The 25,704-nt window shown below is 44.1% G+C and overlaps 1 protein-coding gene across 1 annotated transcript in view; it reads right to left on the bottom strand.

Moving 5' to 3' along the window:
* The window catches only part of KIAA1549L (KIAA1549 like), a 122,661-nt gene extending 100,173 nt beyond the window's left edge, over positions 1 to 22,488 (bottom strand). Inside the window, exon 1 of the mRNA XM_085063807.1 lies at positions 22,317 to 22,488. Within this exon, the coding sequence (XP_084919933.1) occupies positions 22,317 to 22,488 (172 nt within the window). The remainder of the gene's footprint in view (positions 1 to 22,316) is intronic.
* Between the last annotated feature and the right edge of the window lie 3,216 nt (positions 22,489 to 25,704).

Here is a 25,704-nt window from a genome sequence, read left to right as displayed (position 1 = left end):
TGTACTTAAAACTGAAATTTTGGAGCCCTTTCAGAGTGGGCTGGAAGGAGCTGTGGGCAGAATCCTGAGAGCAGCATCACAAAATGCCTGAGCTGAGCAGAGCCAATTCACTGCAAAGCATTTTGCTGCAAGGCAGCAATAACATCTCCTTCCCTCTCCGTTTTGCTGATAGTAGTTTCTATGTGCTGCTGGATCACTCTGTGTAATGACCCATGTTGAAATCATTAGGAAACAGTCCATTAATGATTGACACAATAAACTGTGTCTTATTTAACTGTTCCATTGTCAGTGCTTATAAATATAACTTTTCAGAGTTAAGCAGGTCAGCCCATTTCAGACTTAATTTTTCACTACTTTTGTTTCTAATGGTCTGAGCCAAATCACACAGGGATACTTCCAGCACAAATTAGAAACCCCGTGGAATAATTCTGATGTGTGTATGGTGGTGAAAATGAAGCTGCAAGGACAAATTTTACCTCCATGGAAATACACAGGATGCAAAGTGAGTGAATTAAACCACTAAGAGGGGTGTTAAAGGGATGAATTTGAATATAAACACTGATTATGTTTTGAACTGCACTATAAAACTCTGCCTTTCTTTGGTCTAATCATGTATGAAAGCTGAGTCCACAATAATAGAACCACATATGCCCAGTTCCAGATCTGCCACACACAAGGAAGGGCTGGTGGCAGGGTGAGGTCAAACACTCAAGGGGCAGCACTAATGACAACTCACAGTGCACTGCAAATACACCACACCAGCATAATTTAAATTCTCTGCTGTGGTGTAGATGGATATTGCCACCTTGGAATGAAGCAAACCATAAACAGACATGTCAAATATAATTTTGATATCAATTTCACAAACTAAGGAAGGGTTCTTCTCTTTGCAGCGATTCTGTGATTTTTAGGTTTCATTTTTAGGTTTAGGTTGTCATTTTGTTTTGTGGGTGACCTCCAATTCTGCAAAGGCTTTCAGGTGTGTTGTTATAAATTTAAGTCTGAAATGAGCTGACCTGCTTAATTTAGGATACGCATAGAGTTTAATGGAACAATTTAGTGCTTCAGGTTTTTTCATGCCAAAGGCTCCTGATTTCTCAAAGCTACAACAGAGACATCTAAACTCAAATTGTAATTTATAATGCTGTTATAAAAACTTTTACACAATCTGGTCACATACTGTTTCTCACAGGTACATTCATTTAGTGGAAAACTTGTTTGTTTTTTTTTACTCATACCTTCCTGGAAAATCTTTAGTGTCTCTCTCCCTGCCTTGAGGGAATTTGGTAATGTCAGGTCTTCACAAAAGGATGGGTTTGGTTTTGCTGCAGAGCAGCAGCTGTGGTGGCATCAGCTGGAGAAGACACAATGGTCACCTGTGTCACACAGGGGCAAGCTCCTGGCAGGGGAAGAAAAAATGAATAGGTGGCCAATGTTTCTGACAATTAGGTCAGTTCTTTCTTGCTGGTTTCAAGATGCAACCCTGTAGAGAATACTGTCTTAGACAAAAACTTGTGTAATCAATGTGCTGACTACTTTTCCTACCTCTAGCATTCACTATCTACTGTTTTCCTGAGCCCTTCTGAGGCTGTTTCTTCATTACTGCCTCTGTCCAAGCAAGGCAGCAGAAGCCACTCCTGCTGAGGCTGAGATCCTGGTACCTCACAGTGTGTTCACAGCTGAGACCACCACTGCTTGCAGGACAAAATTTCTCCTACATGAAGGGGTTTTATAAATCACCACCTCAGACTCTGTGCAATGTTGCAGCACAGAGTTACAGTGCTGGTTTAGTGCCTTTTGAGAGAAGTGTTATGGTGAAGGCATTGGGGTCTGGCAGTGACCACAGCTCTCCTGTTTTCTATGGAACTCTTGAATGACCCTGTAGGAATTCAGAGTGCTCTCTGCTGAGATTTTTAAAGGAAGTTTAATTTCTATAAAACCCACCAATTACACCCTTCTAAAATTCTACAGGCCTATTCTCCTGGGGTTGGTTATCCCAGAAATCCAGGTCAAGAGCTGTGTTCACCTACCACTCACTCCAAAACTCAGACTAACTGGGGTAGGACTGCACAGCACATTCTGCTGTTTGGCAGAAGCCTTGATCAGCATTAGGGCTACCTCTGAAAACTCTGCAGGTAATATTCACATTTTTCTTTCAATCATGAACCAAAATTATCTAATCTGAGCACAGCAAACTGCCACTGGAGAACTGTTCACTATGAGCTAGACATTTTCAAAATAGACATAAAAGTAACTGCTACTTAACTTTGGCTATTAATTAACTTTGCATATTAATAGAAGTTCAAAGAGGGCTGATGCAAGCTTTTGATGCAACAGCAGGTCCATAGGTGTGGGGCAGCCCAAATGGTGCCAGCTCTGGTCACTCATGTCACAAAACCACAGAAGGAGCACCTTCTAAAGCAGGGAAGGACAATGTCTCTGCTCCTCTGTTTATCTCACCAGAGGCTGAGTCATCACAGCCTCAACAAATATCCCTTAATTGGAGCTGTTCATTTTATCAATACTAAGGAGCTCTGGAGAAATGGCTGTAAATATTTATTACCTTTTCAAGGCTGAAGTGCTTTTGCCACACTGCATCCCACCAGGTAACTGCCTCGGCAGCTCCTTTGGAGGGGAATGAAAATTTCCCTCTGAAATGAGAGCTAGCGCTGGGAATCCTTTTAATAAAGCATCATGAATCACAACCCACTGGAGACTTAAAAAGAAGGAAAGGCAAGAAATCCCCCAGTGCAGAAGTACTGGACTGGTGCATGCAAGTTCAGTTCCCAGATCTCATCTGCATCTTTGATCGTGGCACTCTCGATGTGACAGGAGGTGCCAAATCAGAGACATCCCTGCTAGGGACTCCTGTAGCTGAGGCTGCTGAATTCTTTCCATAATGCCCTATTTTCACTCTTTTCTGTTTTGTAAACTGGAGTATTCAAGAGGAGGTTTGATACAGAGATGATCCTTAAATCAAACATGGAGATAAAGGGATGTGGGTTTTCAATAAAACAGATTACGAGGAGTTTTTTTAGAAAAGAATATTCAGGATGAAATTTGTTATTCTGTCCTCTCAGAAATTAGTGCAGCTCTTTCTTGGAGAAATACAAGACTTCAAATTCTTTTGAGCAGGAGTGTGAAATACAGAAATGTGTCATTTAGTGTCCCTATGATTATCCAGCCAAATCTACTTATTACGAGCCTCTGAAAAAATGACAACTCACTCATGCTAAAGACCTGTTAGAATTTGGCAGCATTGTCAAAACTCCCTCTCCTCAACACATATTCTAAATCAGGCCTTCGATTTCTCAAACTAGACACTCAGAAGAAGAGTAAACTCAAATTTGATTTGAGATATTTTGCATTAACATCTTGAACAAACCCTCTTGTGCTCAGTCTTTACATTCAAAAGCACTGAGCCCCTGGCAGCTGCCTTGTCCCAAGAGACCTTTCCCTTTCTGCATTTGTTCTTCACAGCAAAAAACATCTTCCAAATCCTGATAACAGTGCTTGCTCTCCCTGATAACAGTGCTTGCTTCACAGCCCTGCTTCATTCCTAGTTCTTGATCCATTATTCACTGAAATAGATAAAAACTTTCAAGGGCTTAAAAAATAAGTAAGAAAAGAGATTATGAAATTAAAAACTGTTTTGTAATGTTTCCCTATTTCCAGACTTCTGTTCCCTCCTTGCAGCACCATTGCTGTGCCATTTACTCTGGTTGCACACCAATAAAAACCAGCAGCAACAGCAGCTTCCCCTCACCACCTAATGGCTCCCAGGCCTGAGTATTGCACATTAAGGTAACAGCATTTTCTTTCCAAGTATATGACCATGAAGGGGCAGGACATTAAATGATTTTACTCCACAATTTCAAATGCTGTCTGGTAATACTACCCAAGCAAGAAGAAAGATGAGTTATCCAAGCAACCCTTAAAAACTCCTTACCTTGGCTCTAACTAGTGTGGTTTAGTGTGAGCTGTAAATTGTGCTGGTTGCATTTCAACTTAAAATCCAGTCACCTCATTGCTTAATTATCAACATATACAGCTCAATAATAGTTCCCTTATTTAATTTCTATAACAGGGAATTGTGCTAAATATGTAAAGACAATAGTTAGTAAATCAGGATGCACCATTGGAGTGCTAGGACCAAACTGGAGTGCTGTCAACAGCAACTCAACAAAGACAGTTATAGGGAAGCTTCTCCTACCTTGATCAGCAATATTTAGCCATTTGCAATAAATTATTAGCAAATGAATTCTGCTTGCAATGCAGAAACTCCCCACAATGAGCACATTTCAGCTGGAGAGAAGTGGAAGATGCTTCATTCCACACTCTCCCTCCACTCACTGAGCCCCTTTGGCTGAGAGATGAGCTGAGAGCTTCAGAGAAGCGACTACAAAAACAGGTATCCTGTGCTGTGACAAAAAATTACCAGGTGTGTGTCAACACCAGATTTCCTGATGCAATAAACCATTAATAACAGGAACACTTTCAATGCACACCTTGAGGCATTAGTGTAACACTGCTCATATAAATGACATTAATAACACAGTGAGTGCATTGCAGGTGAGGAAAATCAACACTGCAGTGAAATCACTACATTCATTTCAGAATGAGCTCATTAAATATGTAAAAAAAATTAATGATCAGCCCTACACATGATTTTCCATTTTGATATGAATATGAGTTTATTACACTGCACTTTCAGTCCAAATATCTGCCATAGCAATTCTATATAATTGGTTTTTTCTGTTAATTTCATTACATTAATTTCAGTGCTCTAAGTAATAAAATGCTGACTCCATTTCACTGCTGAGTGACAGACTCTGCTCAGTGTACCTCATTCACTACCAAGATTTAAACTCTGTTCATACACTTTGAACACTCTGCAAGCCCTTATCCAGCAGAATGAGGATGTTTCCTGAGGATAAGCAGCAGCCTACCTTAATGTCATGTTTTACAATAACTACGCAGAATTCAGTAGTTTCCCAAGAATTAGAAATGCCAGAAAAGAAAGTAATGGAAGAAAGTTTATGGAAGAGGTTTGATTGAAAAAGTATTACCTTGGCATAACAGAAGGCATTCTGGGAGAACCTCATACTGTCTCTCCTTTATGTTTGCAAAATGATAATTAGAAAACAACCCTGAGCCACTGAATTTAGTGCCCATTATCCCAATCATGTAATGCAATGTCAACATTTATGGAAAGGATTAATTAAAAATGCCCCATGTAGGTCCCTGGAGTAAATTGGCTGTACTTTCAGCTAGCAAAAGTGGCAGACAGACATTTTCTCACTTGCAAATGTTTTCATTAGGAAAGAAAGCATGTCTGGGGAAAGGGAGCAAAACCCAGTTTTGTGGTGCCAGATGATGTTCACATTTCACTCCTGAGCACGTGGATGGAACAGAACACCTGCATAGTAACTTGGGAGGTTGAATGGAGGAGGAAAACTACTCCAGATTAAACTCAAAGCAGCACAGAAAGCTTTGCCCATCACCAGTGGGCTGAGCAGGACACAGAAACATTATGAGCTGTTGGGGAAGGGAGATCTTTGAATCTGGTATTTGTACAGCAATTAGTGGTAAGAAGCCCAGGTTTAGAAAGATAAGAAATAAATAAAAATGAATGGAAAGAGCCAGCAGTGATTCCCTATTCACTACCATGATCACTTCCATGAAAGGCTATTCATGATTTCAAAAATCACCCTTCACTCATCACTTTCAGGCTAAAGAATTTTAATATGCTCCTTCCTCATGAAGCAAAGGCCAAGGATGGCAGTGATGGAGACATCCAGAGAGCTGGGCAGACAGGATAAACAGAAGTGTTCATCCATCTCCTCTAACAAACATGTCACCATCCCCATGCTCCTGTCACATTAATTCCACTGCTGAGCACCAAGGAGAGCAGGGATAGGAGGCACAGGGAGCCACCCTGCAAAGGTGCACATCCCTTCTGTGGCAAAGCACAGCTTAAATCACACATGCAAAGAGTGTGTGGCACCTTTGGTGTGAAGCACTGCAGCATCTGCAGTGCTGCTGCTTATTTCACCAGCTCTGTGTGTGTTTGTGTGTGTAACGTGTGCTGCAGGGAGCAGGGGCTGGAGGGTTTTCTCAGTTCCTCTGAGTTTTCAAAATAACTCTGTGAAAGGGCAAACTGGTGTGATTATTTCCAGCATTCCTGGGAATGTCTGGTGTAGCTGCACGTAGAGGAACTAAAAGGTAGTTTGGAAGGAAGACAGAGTCTGCAGCAGTGAAGAAGCAGTGTGGGGTTAAATACCTTGAAAAACATGAAGAAATCCCACAGACTGTTCAATTTAATATCCCAGCCCCGTGTCTGGCAGAGGTGCAACCCTTGTGCACCCTGTGGCCAGGATGGAAGGCAGCCCTGCTCCTCACTGCAGGTGGAAGGCAGACGTGCAGCACACCCAGCGTGAGGAGGAGACACTGCTGTGCTGCAGAGCCCTCCCAGCCACACCAACCTGTGTGATGCAGTGTGGGTGGCTCTCAAGGCACATGCAAATCAGGAGTGAATAGAAATTTGAGGGAATAAATACAGGGAAAGAGCTAGTTTCCATCTCTTTCATATATTCTGAAACTGCGGTGATTGTTAATTCATTAACATAAATCACGGAGCTGGGCATCCTAAATCAGATCAAATATTCATGAAAACTGCAACTCTAAAGATATCACCTTCACATAAACAGATGCTGGCCTTCCACAACCATGGGGAAAAAAGTAGGGATGTAGGAAAACACATATATATTCATACAAGCAATACATTTATATACAAATACATGCATTTACTTAATATGCTAGTCTAGCACAGCCACCAAAACATTCATTGCCATATAAAAGAGCATGAAATACCTATGAACACATGCATGGGGCAAAGATTCATTCACCTTTGAAAGGGCATTTGTACCTCTTGAGAGCTGTAAATCAGAGTCAGAAGTAAGCAGCAGTCTTTGCTCACAGGCAGCACTGAATAGCCCCAGCACATGGTATCTGCTTAACTACTGCAAAATTAATACTGGTGTGTGCCAGCTATTTTTAATTCTTTAGTATTAGCAACACAAAGGGCTGGTGCTTTATATTTAACACTTAAAGCAAGTGAAGAGACTGAGCTGAGGGAAAGCTCCTGAAAGAATGACCCACAGAAGATAACCTTGCAAGCAACCCAGGGAAGGCAGCCCTGCACAGATGACAAAACAAACATGAAACTCATACAGAGCTTGGAACAATTCATCACAAGAGCCTCAGGGGCAGATTTACAAATGAGGCATGTAAGTGCCTCGTAAGACTTGCAGGAGCTGCCAGCTAACACCTACTCACTCGAGAAGCCACCAGCCCCTTGAAGAGGCAGTGCAATTTCTGTGCCTAGATTCCTCCAGTGATCTTGCAGCTCCCATCTGTGACTGTAGGCACCCAAACACCTTTGTAGCTCTCCCCAGCCAGGGCTGTGGTACTACTGACTCACTGGGAATCACTGAGCCCTGCTGCCTCAGCTACCTACAGCACTTCAAACCAAGCCTTCAGAAACCCTAGGGTACTTGGAATTTCCTTTTTCCTTCCACCAAAGGGCAAAAATGACGAGAAATAGGATATTGCAGAACCTCAGCTTGTGGCCCATGAAAGCCTGGATGTAAATTTTGGTTGTGAAGCTAAAACACTGAATATCGGGAACCAGGCAGGAACAGCACAGGTTGCTGCATTAGGCTGTCACATCAAGAGGATGACAGGCAGAGTTCAGCAAACTCAAAATAGGGATGACTTCTTGCTGGAATCCTCCCTTTTCACTCCTGTAACCATGGGAGCACCCCCACAAGCCCTGACCCAGCTCCCAAGGAGTGATGAGCAGGATGGAGCTCCATTCCAGGAGGCAGCAACTGGGATAAGCAGGGAAAGAAGCTTCCAAGAGCCCAACTTGCTATTTACTCCTAAGCATTTTCTGAAAGCTCCAACTGGAGCATATTGCTATTTTTGCACCAAAGTTTATGTTAATTTCATCTTGTTTTACCATAAAAGCTTAAATCACACTTTGTGATAATGTAAATCACTGATCTGAAATCTCCCCACTGCAGCATGTCCTTTTTTCCTCTCTCCAAAGAAATGGCTGAGCACCAGTGATTTGCATCACCTGTTCATGGGATTACCCATAAACTGGATACCAGTTAGTTAACGGTTTCTGAATAATCCCTCAGAGGAAAAATAATATAAAAATCTTGTTTTGAGAAAGTTGTTGAGTGCTTGACACTTGATATCTTAAATGCAAGATATCTTGGAAGACAAAATATAATTTTGTACCTTTGAAATGTGCACAGAGGGAGTTTGGGGAGGTTTGTTTGGTTTGGGGGGAGGGGGGGAATGTTTGACAATTGCACTGTGGAAAACTGCTGAAAAGTTGAATTTGCTGCCACGGTGTTAAACAGGACCCAGAGCTGCAAGTGAGCACTGAGCAGGATAATGCACATGGAATAAAAGAGGACTATTGCATGTGTGCACGTGTTTGTGTAAACAAGACCAAATGCTGGCAGGATTTTTGTTTCAAATGAGAAAAGCCCGGAGAAATAGGTCAGACCTTTTAAGAGATAATTTGTATTTCTTGGTACCGTGTGTCAGAGGAATAAAACAACAACTGTGCTTGTAGTGTCTTTCAGCCGCACTTATTGTGGTTGGTTCCTGGGAAGTGGGGACAGATGCTTGTCATCACTTTCTGTCCCCACGCCCACAAGTGGCTCTTGGCTCCTTACCCATCTCATGGCCAAACTCAGGTTTGTTTCCCAGGCTCAGGGCAAGGGCCAGTGCCCCTCTGCCACAATAAAACAGGAATTGCTGGGGAAATCGTCCCTAGCAGAGGTATCCAGCTTGCCCCACATCTTCAGAAGCCCCATCCCTCTTCCTGCCTGTCTCTCCCCATGCCAGCACCTCCACACTGCACCCCAGAACTTGCAGCCCTTCCCACAGAGGCTCTCAATCTGAGACAGCTGCTCCATCACACACTGCTGCTGGATGGGAGCATCAGGAAATGGCAGATAACAGCACAGCACTTGTTATCAGCTCCCTTCCATCTCTGCAGGCACGGAATTCTATGAAAGCAGGAAGAACCTGAGACAGCAGACAACTCTATCTCTGACAAACCTGATGGAAACTGGCCAAAGGATTAAAAAGTTACTGAGAAAGGTTGTATTTTGTCAATCTTCCAAATGGACCAAGAAAAGAAAGGTAAAATCCACAGCTCTAGTTTTGTTTCCCTAGGAAAGAAACCAAAATATTTTTAAATGTTACCTCGTGTTCCTTGCACTATCAAAGTGTATCAAAAATCTATGCATTTGCAAAATCCCAGAAAAGTCAGCAAGGTTTCTGTGAAAGCTTTCTGCCAGCACCATCCCACAGTGAACTGCCTGAGGGAAGAGAACCTTGTATCCCAGGGCTCCAGGCAGGCTCTGCACTACATCCCCAGTGCTTTGGGTATTCCAAGATTCAGGGTCAGTGCTCCCACCCTTTCCATGGGTTCTGTGCCAGCAACGAAGCAGCAGAATCCAAATGTAACTCAAGAACAAAATGCTACATTTGTTTTGATCACATTAAAGTCAGAAGGAGCTATTAAAAGAAGTTGTAGCAGATGACTGGGTCCCGCAGAACCACAGGCAATAAATTCACATGGCAGTTTTGTTTCATAACTTCAGTCCTACTTATTCTTTCTTTGTCTATTCTAATTACTCCCTGATATGGAATTAATGCAGAAACCAAATTAAATGCCCGGGAAAGTGTATGAATCAGCTGGCCTGAAAGAAACAACTATTAAAAACAATTAGATAAAAACATCAATTTAGAAATGCACAGCGTGTTTCTGCCAGAGTCAAAGTACAAAAACAAGGAGAAAATGGAGACCTGTGATGCCAGAAAAAGGAGCAGCCTCTCTGGGTGTTATGGAGGTGTTTGATATCACCATGCTGGTGGCAGGTTGGTGGCCTGCTGCCTTCAGAGAGCATCAGGGCTGGCAGGTGGCACTGAGGAGAAATGCATTCAGATCTATATTGCCTCTTTGCTGCAAACCCTCCCCAAAGAGTGCTGTCACACTGGCATGGCAAACACTGTAAACTTGGAGCAGGGGAATAGCACTGTGACCACGCAGATTGTCTCATCTGAGTCAAGCCAAGTTAACATACAGTGAAGAGGAAAATCTGCTCTTTTATGCTGAGATTAACTCAGCAGAAGCAACCACAGGTGAGGGAATATGTCACAGTAAAATGGATTGTCTCCCTCTCTCTCCTCTGGGTTTACAGAGAGAGAAACTACCCCATGATCACCATTTCCCAAGAAATACATCAAGAAATGGGGTTTAATACAGCAAGATCCATGAGTGTATTTCTAACTCTGCATTGGTGGTTCTCCTGCAATTCATGACATTTTGGAGGCAAAATGTGCAATAGGGTGGATTGCAGAAGGCTGAGTTCATTGAATGTAAATACTGCTGTCAACGTGGCGAGCACAGATGCTCGTTAAAGTACATTAATTCTCTAGAGCTGATGGGATGAATAAGTGTACATAATGTCATCTCTGCACGTCTCTGCCAGCAGGAGCCATGCAGCGAGGCTGCAGAGTTTAACTAAAGCCTTTCAGACACTTCACACCCCAGTAAAGACCAGAAGTATCTGACACATGCCCACACTGTACTTGTGGAACAGCGAGCTTGGAGTCAATGCAGGGAGCACCTGCTATCCAGAAGCCCCACAAAACTAAGGGCAGAGCACATGCAGCACAATTTCCAGCATGGAAACCTCACAGAAGAGCTGGAAAACTCCAGATGAACCAAAAGATCCCTGCAGCACAGCCACTGCCTGTGGGACCTGTGCCACTCAGCCTGGTGGGGACAGGCTCAGTGTGGACTGAGGGATGTAAAATCTCTGTTCCCTCAAGGAGACGAAGAATTCCCCTGCTTTCCCAGCTGGGAGAACACAAAACAGGAATACAAACTCCTTACAAGTGCTGGGGCACCCGCAGGAGACATTTCCTTAAGTGGCTTCACAATCTCTCTTCTTGAATACATTTTCTCCAGCAAAGATAGCTTACCCAGTGAGCCTAAAAACACTCCTAAGAGCAAGTCTTAGCACACAATGGGATATGTACAGGTTGGCAAGTATTTAAAAATAATCCCCATCACACCCCATTGACAAAAATACACACCAGAAACCTGTCAGTCTACATTTTAAGGACAAAAAATGAAGTCACATATTAATTCCATTTATTCTAAGTTTTCCAAATCATACTGCCACCTCAGTTATAAGAATCCACTTGTAATAAACAGAAAGCCTTTCTTTGCTCCAAATTGAGATTATATTCTCCTTTGAGACAAGAAAATTATCAAAGGTGCAGTGTTAATAGTCATAAAAAGTAGTCTCCTTAAGGAGACTGTGGCATCAGCTAAAATAGCAATCCTTCATTTATTTACAAGAATAAATGCCAATATTATCACTGAGAAAATTACTGATAAAGCAAAAGAATTCTAAGTTTTACTCTGACGGGGCTAAGTCTTACTTAATACAGAAACAGAGTAATAAAAGTCATACTTCTTCATTATGCAATTGCTATCATTTTTTTAACTGTTCATCTATTTCAATAGTATTGAAGACAAACAATGACATTGTTCTGATATTAAACTGTAAAAGAGGAAGGTGCTCTGAAAGTAATAAATCTTTGTTTGCAGAGGCACACATTCAGTGCTTAAGAGGCAAAACCATGTTATTTCTATCAAGATGTGCTGAAACACCCAGATATACACACAGATACTGAAAAGGTGAAATTTGCTGCTCACAGCAGCTTTCACACATACAACGTGACTCACTGTTTACCTGTTGGTTTGCTAGTGGATGATGTGGGGTAAGATGGATGCATTTTTCAAGTTAATTACTCCCAAACTTCATTTCTACAAAAGCAAAGGAAAGAGAGACCATGGAGAGACCAAAGTTTTTCCAACAAGAGAAGGAGGAATCAATATTCTTGTCTTTTCTCTCAACCAAAATGTATTTGGATTTAAAAACAAAAAAATATAACAAGTGAGAAGATTTAAAATACACTGTATTTTTCTCTTCCTTCTGGAAAGAGAAATCAGCAATATCAAAACAAGAACTCTGAACTGAAATAAAGTTCATGGCATTCCTGAAAATGTCTTACCCACCTAGAGCAGAGGCAGAGATGTCTCAGTACTACACCAGTTTAACTAATGCAGGAAACTTCACACTCTGTTGGCTAACAATTACATTGACTGGACAGACCTACCATTTTCTGAAGGGAGAAAACCAATTTTAAGAAGGCGCAGATAACCCAAATACCACAGTGCAGTTATTTATCTTGCAGATTAATCTCTACTGTATTTATTTACATTGTCCCAGGCACTGAAGGGCTCAAGAGATGAGCAGTACAACTTGCTGGGCACTTTGAAAAGGCAGCTCAAGTCTGTTCAAGCCTGCACTTTAGGAGAGCATCAGTGTCATCTTATATACTTCATGCCTTCCATACTAGTTTCACCTTTTCCCTTTGTCATTATAGCAGAACACACCAGCAAAATCCTGAAAACCTCCTGAAAGCCTCTCCCAGGAGGATTCCTACAAACTCAGTGGTACATCCCAGGAGAAACAGCCCATGCTTTAGACCCAGCTTGCTGCTCAGACATCTCCTATCACTTTCCTCAACCAGCCCAGACCTCAAAGTCAAGATACCCATGGCTAGACCTAATTAGCCATGGAAATACCCAAGTGCTTGAAGCAACTCGACATCAATTCAGTGAATTTAGGCTGGCTGCAATGGTAAGAATTTTTCTTTGTGTGCACAAGTAGATGGCATTGATTTCAGCAATAATTGCCTAGAAAGACAATTTTAGAATCAAATTAGCAGTTAAATAATTGTAGAAATTATACAGAGAGATTTCTTTGATTGGACAGTTGTAATAATAGCTACAGAAATCTATCCTATACAGACTCTGCACAATAGGCTACACTGTTGTAGCCTAAAGTTAATATTGTTGAAAATGAACCACACTCCGAAATATGCTTCTGTAAGATTTCTTTGGGGTGATTCTAATTATCTGCATTACACTGAAAATATTGGATATATTAAAGTATCTGATAAACTTTGAATATTCCACACACTATTATCTCAGTCCTGCTCCCACTATCTACTACTTTTAATTCATCACTGATATTTTCAAACAAGCTGCTGGCTTTTCAGCCAAGCACACCCTGCCCAGCCAGCCCATCCAGCAGGGATGAGTGCTCTGCAGCACGTTGGAGGACAGGAGTGTAATTTCAGATAAGCATTAGACGTGCTTCCCTTCGAGCATTCCAAGAGTTTCATTAATTGCAGCAGCTGACCTGGGGCCTTCTGGAGGACAAGAAGGAGATTCATATCAAGATGCCATTCCAGTCTCCTACCTAGGGCACCAAGCTGCAAAACAGAGGAAGCCAAAGCAACCACAAAAGTAAGAGAAAACAACTGAACCCTTTGCCACATGAAAACCAGCAGTGGAGTTTCTGTGGGCTCCACCCAGGCCAGGATTTCCACCAGTGTACTTCCAGCTCCCAGATGAATTACACCAGGAAGCACAAGGGGTTGAGCTCTATCTGATACAACCCTGATACTGCAACTCTTCAGATGCATCCAGGGAGTCAAGTCCTACAAGTGTTCACCCAGCATCCCACTAGCTTTGGGGGTCTGGGGGTTCCTAAAGTACCCACTTTTGTGACAGTGAGTCCTACAGGCAGAGGGAGTGTGAAGCAGCATTGACTGGTTTGGAATAAGAGCTTCTTTTTCCCTCAATTGTTGATTGTCTCCTTATTGCTAGTGCTAGGAGACAAAGAAAAAGAGCAGTATTTACCCTTGTTCTATAATATTGTGACATTTAAACGGGGTAAATGGGAACTGTCAAATAGAGATTTTGATATTGATGACAATGATAGACTGGATCAGCAGAGAAAGGATTTGATTGATGATGGAACAAAAAGAAGATGGAATAATTAATGCCCAGGATTGAATTTTTATGGACAATGAGCCACTTTAAATTCATTTTATATTTCTATCAGACTAAATTTTTGATCCAGTATTCTTAAATTTCAATGAGGCATTTGACTTTACATCTCACATTTTGAATAATAACACATAAAATTGATACGGTGCCTATGCAATAGATTTAATATGATTAAAATGAGCATCAGTGCTTCTAATAGACTCAGGTGGGGACTGATTCTCAGCCTTGCAGCCAACGTTTTTATCAGGAGGAAGTCAAAACTATCTGATAAAAGTTCTCAGATGACAGCTGGGAAGGTGAGGAACAATGAGGCAGCCCAGCAGATGCAGTCAAGTACCAGACCACACATCTGGAAATAAAGACTAGAGACCAATTTTACAGGGTAAGACTGTCCACGAGGGCAGCTGTGGCAAAGGGTTGTGTCTACTGAGCAGCTTCCACTAGTAGGAGCAGCACTGGAGCCGCAGGGTCATTAATCTTGTTCCTCTCAATTACACCAAAGTCTGCAGAGTAGACTTGTTCCAAAAAAACAAATAAATCTTGGAAGCAGAGGTGAATAATCAGATCAATGGAAACTGCTACAGGAGTAACCTTAATTCAACTTTTATACTTGGGAAGATCAGCACTACAAGAAAAGATTCTATTACATCTGCCACTGATGCTGCTGCCCATTGCTGCTGAACCAGGAATAAGCCACCAGCTGTGGAGGCTGCAGCTTCAGAGGGACACCAGGCTGAAGGGACTTCAAAGAGGAGTCACAAGAATGATGAAGGATGTGGAAAATACACAACTTTGATTGAACCCTCTGAGAACTCACAGCAAAAGGTGTGACTCCATCACAGTACAGAAGCAGCTACGCCACACATGTATCATTTACTAAAACAAAGAGAAAACTTGCAGCTCACGTTATTCAGAAGGCAGATTTGACACCACTTTGTGACCTAAATGCCTGGAAATGTTTCACCAATAAAAATTTCCCCTGTTCTGTACCCCTTCTTATAGCCAACCACTACCTTTCTCCAGTTTGTATTATTCTTTTGGATATGGGATGACTGGAGGAAAAGCTCCATGTGCTCAGGAGTAACCCCAGCTGGTCAACATTTTTGTACATGGCTTCTCAGTAAAACATTAAGTTTTTACTTCACTCAGTAAAACACAGAGAGCTCTTGGTAGGTGACAATTTGGTGAAATTCCTTTTGAAAATAACTCAATAATTCCATATTAATTATGTGACACAAGTTCATGCTCTTTTTATAGGTATTTCAATAGCCTAGAGAAAGGTACACATGAAAATAATGCTTTTTTTAATAGCAGTAGAACCACAAAGAACATCCCATAAAATGTCTAATCAACACTCCCACTTAGTTATTTAGCAAAAGATCACTGCCTGTAGACAATTTAGAGGTCAAGCACTAGTACTCCAATAAAGCTAAACATTTGTTTTTAAATAGCAACACATTTCAGACACCAAACCTTGCATAGGGAAATGTGTCAATAAATTCAGGAGATTACAGCTTTGAAAACATCCCTGTAGCATCCACTGTGAGAGCTCTTGTCTGTTTATGGACTGACAGCCAACAGTGCACAGGGCTTTTTTCAAATCCACTTTTACTTGTATCTAATTCAGCAGCTACACTCAGTGATAGAAACAAAAATAACCCCAAAAAAGCCAACAAAACCCATCTGAGAATACTGGACACCTACAACAATCAAGCCCAAAGTAGTCATAAAAACATTCAGCCAAGACCACAAGGATCAGAGAAGTACTTTTATAGTTACAGTATCATGGAAGGCCAGACCAGAATATGCTAAATAAAACCAAAACCATCAGCTTTGAGAATTTCCGAAAACTACCCCTAAAAATTTCAGCTTTAAGACTTCTCATCGAAGATAATGACAGAAAACTGTCTTGATTAGCCATGACCCCATAAAAATCCAATTTTTCACCACTGACACGTGAATCTGACAAAGCTACTCATCACATTAAAGGAAAACTACACAAAGAAAGAACTTGTCAAGTCCGTAATGGTTTCTTTTGAATCAGTTTTTCAGAACTTGAGTGACAAAGAGCATCATGTAAGCTAAATCATTTTTATTATTTTCAAAACAAAGAACAACTATCTGGTAAGAAACTGCTTCCACAGATAAACTTCCATATTTCAACTCTTTTCTTACTATTTTTACATTGGTTGCCAAAATATTTTGCTGCTGTCAGTTATTTCTTTGTGTAAGAAATACCACAGAAAATGAATATAACTTTGTTTCCCATTCCTTTGGAATCTGTTTTTCTGACATTTTCATTTCCATGCATTTAAATACTTTGCCTTTGTCTTGTCTCAATAACCCTTGAAATCTGTCTCTCAGCCTTGTGAATGATGCACATTTATATAACAATCTTCCCGTGTTAGCCTAGCTAGCAACAATACCAGGTTTAATTTACAAAATCCACACCTCTAAAACGCAGGGCACCAATTTCTTTAAAGACTTTTTCCCCATTTTCAGCTAAAGACACTGCAGTGAGATCATCACATCACCAAACAGCAGAGTGGTGCAGAATAGTTCTGCTGCTTTTTTATTACCTGGGATCCAGATGGATTGCAGTTTATAGCAGCTTCCTCCAGGAAGGTTTGATCACCACCCATCTGCAGGAGCACTGGGGAAAGCACACCCCAGGAGGCAGATCATGCACAAAGTCTTTTCCTAGAGAGCAACTAAAATGACTGCAGCCAACACAGAGGCTTTCTAGCCACAACAAGGAAAGTGCAGACACATGAGGGCGATTCAGGAGAAATTTCAACAGAAGAGCTACAGCTGCTCCCCTGCTGACGCACCAAACCTGATGATAATACCTGAAAATTGGAGGCTCAGACTTACATTCCATGTTTATAGTCTTACATAGGTTTTCCTGTCATTTCTCCCATGTGTTCTTCCTGTTCAAAGTCAGTAGGAATCAGCTGGAGCATTTCCCTAAAAGGGTTGCTAACAGGTGTTAAAATGATAGATAAAAAGGTGTTGTAGATGGTTTCATATCTACAGCAATGCACGGTGGAGAAAATGTGGAAAGGGGCACTGTCTTATGAGTCTGGGTTTTTATTGTTTTCCTCTTTGAATGGTCCTTCATTTTTCCTCCTTTCCTCCTGCTCCCAGAATACAGAAAGGAATTTCCTCTGATTTAACCTCCTGATCAAGTAGAAATATTGTGTGTGTATATATTTTTCTATATACACTGTGTATACCTTGTAAAGCAATTATTTAACTACTATAGATCTATTACATATATCAATATTTTATAATAGCTATTAAAAATATAACTATATATTATATAATTACATGTATTCTAGATTAATATACTTATTTATAAATATAATATTTTTATTTAAATATTGATAACATAGTCATTTCTTTTCACCCAAATGGGGCCCACAGTACTGATATCTTCAGGCTTTCCATTTTCTACAACAACTCCTCTTTTATAAAAGGGAGTAGCCAAACCCAGTCACTCCTATCTGTTGCTGAGAGGTCCTTAAAAACTTCCTTTGTTGCAAGATGCCCCTTTAGACACCTATTGGCACAATTTCTCCATTTCTGTCTCTGAGAACATTATTGACCTTTGTTTTTGTGACAATTATGAGATGCAGATGTTCCCTTTATGTCCTTCTGCACGTGTGTAGGACTGCCACCAAAATGTCAGCTCAACGACTGGGCTTTGCTCTTAATGGATTCTTCATCATTTCCAGACATTTTATCACAGACCTTTTCAAATCCCTAATCACTGAAAGTTCTGTTTAAGGAGGGAGAAGGGAAGACCCTGGTGGGTTTCCTAAACTGTGCCAAGAATGCTCCAACCACTCCAGCAGCAAACTGCTCTACATGATGAGTACATTGGTCTTCCCATTTCCTGAACTTCCAACTCAATGTCCTCACTGGGAAAGTTTTTCTGAGGGCTGTTTGAGCTGAGAAATTCCCTGTCCAAAGCCCATCAGGGCTATCCCACCTTGCTGGCAGGAAGGCAGTCATGGCCCTGAGGATTGGCAGCAAAAGGCAGTTTGGTTCAGTAAGTGCAGTAGTTCCTTCACTGGGCTCACCAGAAGGGAATGAGAACAGTAAACAACCACTAAAATGCTCATTTCTTTTTTAATGAAATGTTGACATGTGTGGACATTGAAGCCTGAATTCATATGCAAACATTATCAGTATTTACTGCAGCAGAAACAACCTTTCCCACATGACTAAGAAAATATGGTAAACAGAAAATTACTCACAGTCCCTTCCTCTTGTTCATTGGCCTGACCTCCAGCAAGTGTGAAAGATTTAAAAACACAGCACAATGAAGACTAGGAGGATGCAATACACTGCTGGGTGAGTGAACATGTCAGAAAAGAAGATTTAAAAGCTCTTTTACCATAGGCCCCAAACAGCCAGTCAGCATTCCAAAACATGGATACCCTTCAACCTCCTCTGAGGTACTTGCTTGTCTTAATCTACAAAGAACAGCTTCAACAAACTGGTTTCAGTATATATGAATTAAAATATTCTCTATCTATATGGATACTAAAACCAGATTATTTATTGCTAGGTAATTATTTATTATCAGCTCAGATCCAGGAATGCAGTGGAAGAAGGTAACTCATGACTGGATCTATGCCAAGCATATCCATCAGGACCTCAAATGCTCCCAAAGCCCCTTTTTATGTGCTCCTGGTGGCCTATTCTTCCAGCCCTTGCTGCAGATCCCTGTTTTGTTTTGGCTAAAATGAGCTAGAACACGAACTTTTCATTGTTCTTTCACAGGGTACTTGAGATATCTGCATGCATTTTGTTCTGCCAGGATGATCAGAATAATAGAAGAGCAACATGACCAATCTGAAACTATTGATTTTCTAAAATGCTGGATTGGTAATTCTGGAGAGCAACCACAAGAGATGTGGAGTGCCTTTTTCCATGTCCTCCCCACCTTCCATAATGCAGGGCTGGATCCAGGGAAGGACTCATGCCCCATATGCTCACAGCCCTCCCTGCTGCAGCAGCTCCTTTGGACCCACACACTTCCAGATGTGCTTTTTGGGGAGTTTGAGGAGCTGGGAGGCTCTGAGTCAGGGCTCAGGTAGCTGCCATCCATCCATCAGGAGCTGCAGTCCGTGGGAGGCGGCACTGGCAATCTAGCAGCTGGCACGGAGCACTCTCCGAGTTGTTCAATCAAAGCTCCAGCTGCGAGGAGCAGCCACGGCGCTGGAGGTGTCCCTATTGTTTGTGAAATCGTTGTTAATTAAGGTGAGATCTCACTGCGCTGGTGTGCAGCAAGCACAGGAGGAAATGGACCTTTCCCTGGCAAGTTTATCGTTCAAACAGGTTACACGAGCGAGCACAAAGGATGAGTCAAAATGTAAAAGGTGTATTTTATTGTTTCTGAAAACTTTATTGCCACACACCCCCTACTGCAGTCTGTCTGATTAGCTGATTAATCTCATGAGCAACACGACCACGAGCAATGTGCCTTTTCCTCTGTTTTACCCACATAGTGACATAGGTATTGACTGGCTGAGAGATGCTCCACCAACACCACATCAGCTTTCAACAGCTGCTTTTCAAAACTGTCTCTCCCTTCTCCCAGAGGAAATGCTTGCCCATGCTTCACACCTCTGGGTCACGAGCCAGTTCTACCTGGTTGGAGCATGGTAGGAGTCAACCCAAAACCTCGTTTGATATCTGGTGGTTTACATTTTTTCTTGACAGATACATTCAGTTTGACTTAATTTTTGCACCAGTCATTCTGTAGCCCTGATTATGGTGGACCATGTAATTTTATTTTCAACCTGAATTCAAGCAGTGGTCCTGGGGTGACATGCTGTGGAAGTTAATTATTAACTCTGCATGTCACAGGGCACTATGGTATGTACCCAGCTAAAGAAGTATAAAATACTTCTAAAAGTACAAATAAATCTTCTTTTCTGATGTTTGAAACCTAATCATTCTGTACTTGATGGTGAAAATGTCCCAGCACTGAGCCCCCAACACAGAGACAGCCAATCTCTCTGCTCCCAACAGCTGGAAACCCAACGCCTCATCCTGCCAGGATCTCTTTTCAGGGAGATCATTGCCATTCATGTTGAATTTTTGTTGCGTTCTAAGGAAATATTGTTGATCTCAGGGATCAGGAAAATCCTGAGTTGTCTTCTGAAGCAGTTGTGCCACAGTAAACCTGGTTTTTCCCTCCACACTGCTGGTTCCCTTCTTTGTCTTCACACACTGTGATGCCACGTGTTGCACACAAACCCAAAAGAAGAATGCAGCATTTATCCATGAGTGTGTGCATCTGTACAAATATCATTCACCCAGAGAGGCAAATATTCCCCAGTGGAGGAAGCTGTAGTAAAAATGGTGCATGACAAGTGCTGCTCTCAGTGTTTACTGCATCCTGTAACACCACTTGGACTCCATGGCAGTAGATCTGCTGCATTAATTGTATACATTCCCGTAGCAACCACCAAAATCAGTAAAAGCACATTTTCCTAAAAGAAATCCAGGCCTACTCTAGCATGTAGACTGCTCTGTATAAAAAATCTTTGACACAAATTACATTCTTGATTGAAAATCTGGCTCTACCACATGTTTTGCTCCTGATTTCAGTGGAAGAAAGCATTGCATGTGCTCTATCCCTCTGGAAGGCAGAGCTTTTAAGGTTAATTGATATCCAATTTAAGCACCTTGGCAATCATATCTAGTGATCAACACTGCACAGGAGTAGTAAAGTTTTATTTGCAATTCCAGCTGTAAAGCTCAAAGCTATCAAGTACAACAAATTATGTTTAGTATCTTCATGTAACTACCCAATAATCTAAAACTCCCGGGCAAAACCTATCAATGACAGTATTTTCCACTCCGTGTGCTGTGTACACTACAATTATGTACTTTGGCTTGGCACTATTGTGGCTTCTCACCTCTTTTGCTTTTTTCTGAGCTGTCAGCTACGAGACACCCACAAATGTTTTTTAACTCTATTGGATTTCTTCACTCACAAATGAGATCATGGCTGAGCATTAAAGACACACAGACCACAAGGGGAGAAACAGAATATTAACACTTTTCATTCTACTCTTGAATCTCATCCTGGAGCCTGAAGAGGTGTCTTGTTGCATTGTCAGAAATACCTCAGCTTTTGCAGCTCAGCTCTGAGAGCCTGGCTACCTCCAAGGGAGCACACATTCCGTAACTTAGATGTGGTGAGAGAGTTCCTGTGAAATACAGACTGACTTGACAAACAAAGGTGAAAAATTAGCCATTCCTCTGATCATGGGTCCATTTATCTTATAGAGCTAAGCCAGACTGTGGTATTTACATGCTCAGCACAGTAATGCAGTATGAGGCACTGTTCCACCACCCTACAACCTGCAAATGAGAAACCTCATTATGTTATGGCCATGAAACTGACATCAGTTGTATACAATTACTGAAGATACATGTCAACAGCTTCAAAAGATGGACTCACATCCCTACTCCTTTCTTAAATCCATAGGATTAATGCACCAATATTTTATCCTCTTTTAGCACAGCCTCAGAATTATATTTGGCATCTCTATCTGGCACATACAATAACTGCCAGCAACAGTAACCATTTCTGCATTGAGGTCACCGAGTATATCCACTGCTGTAAGAAGTCTGGAGAGCACAGGACACTGCCCGGCTCAAAAAGTCGAGGCAAATAGGAAAAATATAAGCCAGAAATTGTCGGAGCTTTCAGCTGCATTTGAGATGTAGCGCTCAGATCTCAGCAGAGCTTGCCCTCTCCTAACCCCTCCTTATCTTCCCCTCCTCCCCGCCACACACACACAGAATCACTAGAAATGATCCTTCGCTTTAACAAAAGCCTCTGCCCGTCCCTTTCTCCGCAAGGAGAGAGACCTAACCCAACTATCCCGTCCCATAGGAAAAGCCGATATTTGCGCGCCAGCCAGGCAGACCGGGGGTGATGGCAGCGCTGGCTGCCTCGGGGAGCGGCAGAAAGCTCGAGCATCTCTGCCACAGAGGAGCCTCTGTTGGGCGAGCGGTGAAAGGCTGCGGCAGACAAAGGGAAGCGCCCGGCCGTTCCCCGCTCCCGGCGGCGCCGGGCACCGAGCATCCCACGCTGGCGGTGCGTCCCTGCGGAGCGCGGCTCGGCCGGGCGGGACGCGGTGCCAGCGCCGCCGGTGAGGCTGCTCCGGCTCGGCAGCCCGAGCGCCCCGCCGAGCCCGCGGGCAGGGCGGTGACAGCCCCGCGCCCCCCGCCCCGCGCTGCTGCTGCTGCTGCTTACCCGGCTCGGCCCGGGCGCTCGGCACGACGGCGACGATGACGGCGAGCAGCAGGACGGCGGCGGCCGGGCCCGCTCCCGCAGGCAGGGCGCTGCGCGGCGGAGCGGAGCCGGGCGCTGCCTCGGGCCCCGCGGGGAGCGCCCCGCTCCGCCCGCCCGCCGCCCGCCGCCACATCCCCGCTGAGCGCCTCGCACGGCCCGCCGCGCTCAGCGGGCAGCGCTGCCCATCGCCGGCCGGCCGGGCTCTAGAGCGGCGGCTCCGCAGGCGGGCGGCGGCCGAGGGGGCGGAGCGGGGGGCCCCGCATGCCGCCCGCGGCTCTGCCCGCACGCCGCGGGACGCGGGCTGCTCAGCGGCTCGGCCCCTCGGGCTCCGGCGCGGGGAGCGCCGCGGAACGGAGCTTCATCCACAAAGGGCTCTGGGCGCCGCCGCTGCCGGCCCCGCTCCCCGCCCTCCGAGCGCGGGGAGGCGGGAGCGGGGGCGGCGCTGCCGGGGCCGCGGGGACCCCTCCGCCACCCCTCCGCCACCCCTCCGCCACCCCTCCGCCGCCCCTCCGCAGCCCCCCGCGCTCCGCCGGGGCCGTGGCAGGAGCGGCGAGCGGGGGCGGTGGGGCTCTGATCCCGCCCGCCGTGCCCGCCGGGGCAGGGGACAGCCGCAGCGGCTCGCGGGATCCGTCACCTCCCGCAGTTTTGGCAGCCCCCCTCTGCCTTGGGGTGTAAACCGAGCTGCCCCCGCTCGCAGCGGTGCCGCGACCTGGGGAGGCTGAAAGTGCCTCTCTGCTCACTGTGGGAACCGTTCATTGCCTGGGAGTCCCCTGGCCGGGACATCCCCAAAGATGTCCCTCGTTATCCCAGGCGGCAGCCAGCACCTCCTCTTGGCAAAGCAGCCCAAGCCCTGCCACAGCGCCCATCACCACTGGCAGCATGTCTGCAAGCGCAGAAGCGGCTCTGAGAATAAAGGAGCTCGAGTGTGCCGCAGGGGGTGACCAAATTGGCAGCTTCGTCCCCAGCCACCCGCCGTGCAAACACGGGCGAGGTCTCCGGTCGCCCCTCTCCTGCGCTCACTCCATCACTCCCGCCCGGCCTGGGATAGGGCTCAGACCTCCAGACTGAAAGGGAAGCTCCAAAAGACAGAGGTTTCTCTCTGTTTTGCTTTAAGGTACACCGGGGGAGCAACCAGCACGTGAAATGTGTTGTGGACAGCAGAAGGGTGAGCCCAGCACTTGCTCCTTTTAGTTCATTTAGTGTTTTCTCCAAGTCCTATTTTCAGCAGTGGCGATGTGAATTCTTTATTCTGGTATCATCTCTTTCCTGGAACAACATCCATGAATTCTTTTAGCTCCCAGATCATGCCCGTGGGCAACAGGCAGAGATGATGGGAGAAGGAGCAATGCAAAGGTGGTTTGGGACACAACACACTCCAGGACCCCGAGAGCTGATCCCGAAAGGCTGCAGCGCTGCTCACAGGCAGGAAAGCCGCCCCAGCCCCCCGGCAATTCTGCTCTGCTGGAAGTTGTGTTGCTGAGAAATCCTTCCAAGTCAGGTTTGAGGTGGAGCAAGCCTCAGCAGGGACCAGCCACAGCTTGACACCCTGCTCCCCAGCCGCTCACAGCAGCTCCAGAGCTGTGACAACCCACAATTACATATTTATCTGGCTGGTTCAGCACACTCCCAGTGTCACCAACACAATTATGCTGTCCCATTTCTGACGTTTTACTTTTGCCCCAAATCACTAATGCATTCCACGCAAAATTAGCTTCCCCTTGATGACTACTAGCGATTATCCAGAGCAAAGATGGCAGTTTATGATTATTATAGTGAAATGGAGCTTGCTCATCACTCTGCTTAATCCAGGGCCAGCACGTTTAGTGCAGGGCCCTCTGCTGGCACCTTCAGGGAGCCCTGCACAAACCCCACTTCATCATTTTCATATTTTTCTAGGTTTTGTCATAACTCGGCTTTGTAATAGAGCCATCAATAAGCTAACTTTGACAGCACCTTTTCTCAGCCTGGCTCTTAAGGATTATGGTTTTCTCTTAATTTTCCATTACACAGCGTGTTCATGTATGTTTTTTGTATAAAATGCAAGTAGCAGATTGTTATTTCAAAGGATTTTTAAAATGCATACTTTCCAGAATGATGACTGGATATTTTACAGCTAGTGAAAAATCAATGGGGTTTTACCAAGTAACTGTAGTTAGCTACTTCCTAAGCTTAACTTTTCTAATCCTGTTTTGTTTTGGGTTTTTTTCCAGATCCAAACCCACCTTGCTTGGAGTAGACCTGCTGCAAACATTCTGAGTCTTGCTTGTTTTTAGGAGGGAACCCATAAGATGAGGATCTCATCCACAGATGAGAAGTGACTGTGACCAGGCAGACTTCTAGGTGAAGCTGGTGGCAGGCCATGGTCTCTCTTTGCAAGAGAGCAGTTGGGATTTTTCCTTTTGATGAACATCTCACTCCCCAAATACAATCACAGAATGGAGTTCAGCCTCCAGGCACCTCTACCAACAGGGTGTAGATGCTCCTAACCTGCTATTTCAGGGTCTAAGGAGAAGAATCCATTCAAATGTGTATTTCAGCCTCTCAGCATAAAGCTTTATCGTTCTAACAAAGAATACTCAATGCTGTTCCCCAGGACAAGGGCAGGTAGAATTGTCTGAATCTGCTTAGAGCACATTCCTACCCCTCCTGAGAGAGAAAATGCAACTTCCTTCCTACAGGTGGAAGGCAGGAAGATATAATTAACATTAATCACCGTCGAACCTTACCCACAGCTTAATAAGCCTTCCTGCACAGCAGGACCTCACGTCAGCCTTTTCAGTCACAGTGTGGGAAGAGGCAGGAGGGGCTACAGCCTTCCTCTGGTGTTCCCAGAGCTCTGCACTGCTCCAGACAACACCTGCTGAACATCATGGGCCTCCAAAGAAGCTACAGCTCTCTGAGGGGGGAACCAGCACTATTCACAACTCTCCCAAAACTTTGGCTCGTGCTGCCTTGGTCCATCACAGGAGCTGAGCTCACAGCATGCAGGAGCTGCAGTGATGAATGTGACTCCACCACAAGCATCAGGACTGCTTTGGGAGTTGTACCAAACAGTAGCTTCTCTGTAGCCTCCCAGAGATTGATCTCTTTTCTCCAGCTGAAAAGCCAGACTCATTCATTGAGAAAACACAGCCTCACCCTGAACCCATTTGTCTCACTACAGATCTGAGGTGTGTGACAGCCCCATTGACTCCAGAAGCTTCTCCTCGAGTGAATCTGCCACCTTAACTGCAGCACAAAGCTCTCAGTGACAGGGAAAATACCAAATTTTAAACCAGTGTTAGTCATCATAAAGACAGTTAAGAGGAAGATGACTTACTTATAATTGCCTGTCCTAGTCCACTCCTTC

Source organism: Lichenostomus cassidix, chromosome 5 (assembly GCF_008360975.1).
Source record: "Lichenostomus cassidix isolate B80296 chromosome 5, HeHo_3.0, whole genome shotgun sequence".
NCBI classification, from domain to species: domain Eukaryota; kingdom Metazoa; phylum Chordata; class Aves; order Passeriformes; family Meliphagidae; genus Lichenostomus; species Lichenostomus cassidix.
This window is presented reverse-complemented; position numbering and strand designations above follow the sequence as displayed.